The sequence below is a fragment of the Dichomitus squalens genome (assembly GCF_000275845.1).
Source record: "Dichomitus squalens LYAD-421 SS1 unplaced genomic scaffold DICSQscaffold_323, whole genome shotgun sequence".
Classification (NCBI taxonomy): domain Eukaryota; kingdom Fungi; phylum Basidiomycota; class Agaricomycetes; order Polyporales; family Polyporaceae; genus Dichomitus; species Dichomitus squalens.
The window spans coordinates 1-2,364 of NW_006767205.1; the positions used below are offsets into that span (position 1 = coordinate 1).

Genomic DNA, 2,364 nt, shown 5'->3' on the forward strand with positions numbered 1-2,364 from the left:
TGTTCCGCACAACAAATATATCTCAAGACTGAGGTAGGCCACGACGTGCGCGAGAAGGGGACCAAATATTCTCCAAATATCTCGCTGAGATATTTGTATGGTATTTTTCGATTATGCGTGGCGCTTCTCAACTGGAGAAATCTGCTCAAATATTTCATGAGGCTCTGAAATATTTGGACGGATGACACGATCATGTTCCTCCGTACATAGCGCTATGTAGCGCTAAGGCTAAATATTTGACAAATATTTGGTGGAGGGGAGTACCCTCCTCCCCTCGCTCCTACATACGTCCCAAATATTTGGGATTCGTCTCGAATATCCGGGGGGGACATCCCTCCAACCGTCTCAAATATTTGGAGGGGCCACTATAACATTTGGGCCAAATAATTCGCGTTTTACTATAACTATAAGGATTGAAAAATTTATCTAACTGATATCCCTGAGGGATCCGGCATGTTCGTGAAACCGCCTCTGTTCCGGTCTCCTGCACTGACCTAGGCACCCCCGCCGTGCTCTCCCTACCTCCACCACTTTTGCGCTTCAATTTGGTGACATCGCTGACATGCACACTCTTCTTAGTGGGTACGGATGGGACATCAGCTCGCATCACGTTGCATGCGAGCACATGCTTCGTGTCATGCCAAACCTCAAGAGCGACCTCGATTACCTTCTGCGGGACCCGGACAGAGTGCGCAACTACGGCAAATACGTGCGTACCAGAACTGAATCAAACTTGTACTAACAAGGTTACGTGTCACAGGTCAACAGTCGGGTTCGCGCGAGACGTCGCGACGATTGCGGAAAATTTCGTGACGAGGTTCTCAATTTGATGCGCCATATCCCAGAATTTGCGCACCTCAACATTGTGCATATTGAGAAGGCCGAACGCGGGTGGAAGAACGACTTGACGGCGCGCCTCCTGTGTCCTATGCAACTGATCCCCAGATTTGATCGTGATCCCACTCAGTAAGCTCCTATTGTTTGTCTTGTTGATGGCTCACTACATCTTACCTAGGTTCCGTGCTGATGTGCGCAATGCCAAGACCGAGATTCATTGCGACGACTTCTTCTCGGCTTTGTATGATACTGACATGCATGATCCGGAGGATTTTCAGAGTGGCCTGTTTCGTGGGCCGCTCCTCCTCAAAGTGAGTGGGTGATATGTCACCCAATGTGCATGCTAACATTGTTCTGCTAGACGTTTGAATGGTTGTTCTGCGGCCGAAAAGTGGCTAGGGGGACACTACAATTCGGCGAGAAGGCGTCCGGCAAGGAGCCGTTCCTCGCTGCGTACAAGATAACCCAAGTCACACCCCAGATGATTGCCTACGCCGCTTGTATCGTGAGTCGATATGTCGATGCTCACGATGTGTTGCTTCTCACACCTGCGCAGCTCCAATTTGCTCTGAACAGCCAGAGTGAGTGGTCCCGAAAAGACGGCAATTTCGACGTGACAGGTTTCCACACCAACGTTGCGATGTCCTTCATCCTCGACGAATGGGCGGATGACACTCTGGCCTGGTGGGACAAGTGTGTGACATCGTTCAATATCATCACCGTGTACTGACCGCACCTAGGGCGATTTTTGGATCAGCAAAGGGTGCGTCCAGTGCAGCCCCTGTCATCACTGGTCCTCGCACAGGCTCCATGGCGGCACAGCTTGCCGATCAGATTGCCGCTCAAGCATCCTCCAGATAAAATGCGCACTAACTCCCAACCGGTGTATGTAGTGCGCACAACATGTGTTCGGCCGCTCACCTGTCACGCGTTGCAGTGTTCAATACAGCATCGGCATCGGCATCTACGTCGAGGATTCCTCAAGTGCATGGCCCCTCGTCTTCTTCGTCTGAGTCGCCCTCGCCTCCGCCTAGTCAGAATAACTACACTCCTAGGGCCTCTCATCCTTCACCTCCCCAGCCGTCGCCGAATTCGGCACCTGCGAAAGTCGACGACTCTGAGGCAATCAACAGCGACCTTGATGTTTTGGTTCGGATAACGTGCAAAAAGGATTTGCAGGCGGTACTGTGGATCCGTCCAGTCATGCTCGCCCAGGGAGCACGTTTCATCGACAATGCTGACCTTGTTGACCTCCGACGTGCTGATGTTCACCTTGGTATCTCCCTTCTAGCAACTGTTACGGCCTCAGTCCCGTGTTTGCCGATGTCCCCCTCTTGCGCGCCGTGCTTCTGCCCTCTGTGTCTGACCTTCATCCTCTCTCGCTTGCACCTCATGGCTGTCCGCCGCTCTCACTGCTGTTTTATCATACTTGCCCTGAATGAATATTATTAATCATATCTTTTCGTGTGCGAAAATGTGCCCAGTGGTCAGAATGTGTGCCTGCAACAAACCTGCATTGTCAACGCC

The 2,364-nt window shown here is 51.6% G+C and overlaps 1 protein-coding gene across 1 annotated transcript; it reads left to right on the forward strand.

Moving 5' to 3' along the window:
* Positions 1–637: 637 nt before the first annotated feature.
* On the forward strand, positions 638–1,698 carry DICSQDRAFT_175991 (uncharacterized protein; the record flags this gene model as incomplete). Its single annotated transcript, XM_007371816.1, has 6 exons — positions 638–709; positions 761–966; positions 1,016–1,148; positions 1,199–1,342; positions 1,394–1,530; positions 1,578–1,698. 6 exons carry the CDS (start codon positions 638–640, stop codon positions 1,696–1,698), a joined length of 813 nt encoding a protein of 270 aa, XP_007371878.1.
* Between the last annotated feature and the right edge of the window lie 666 nt (positions 1,699–2,364).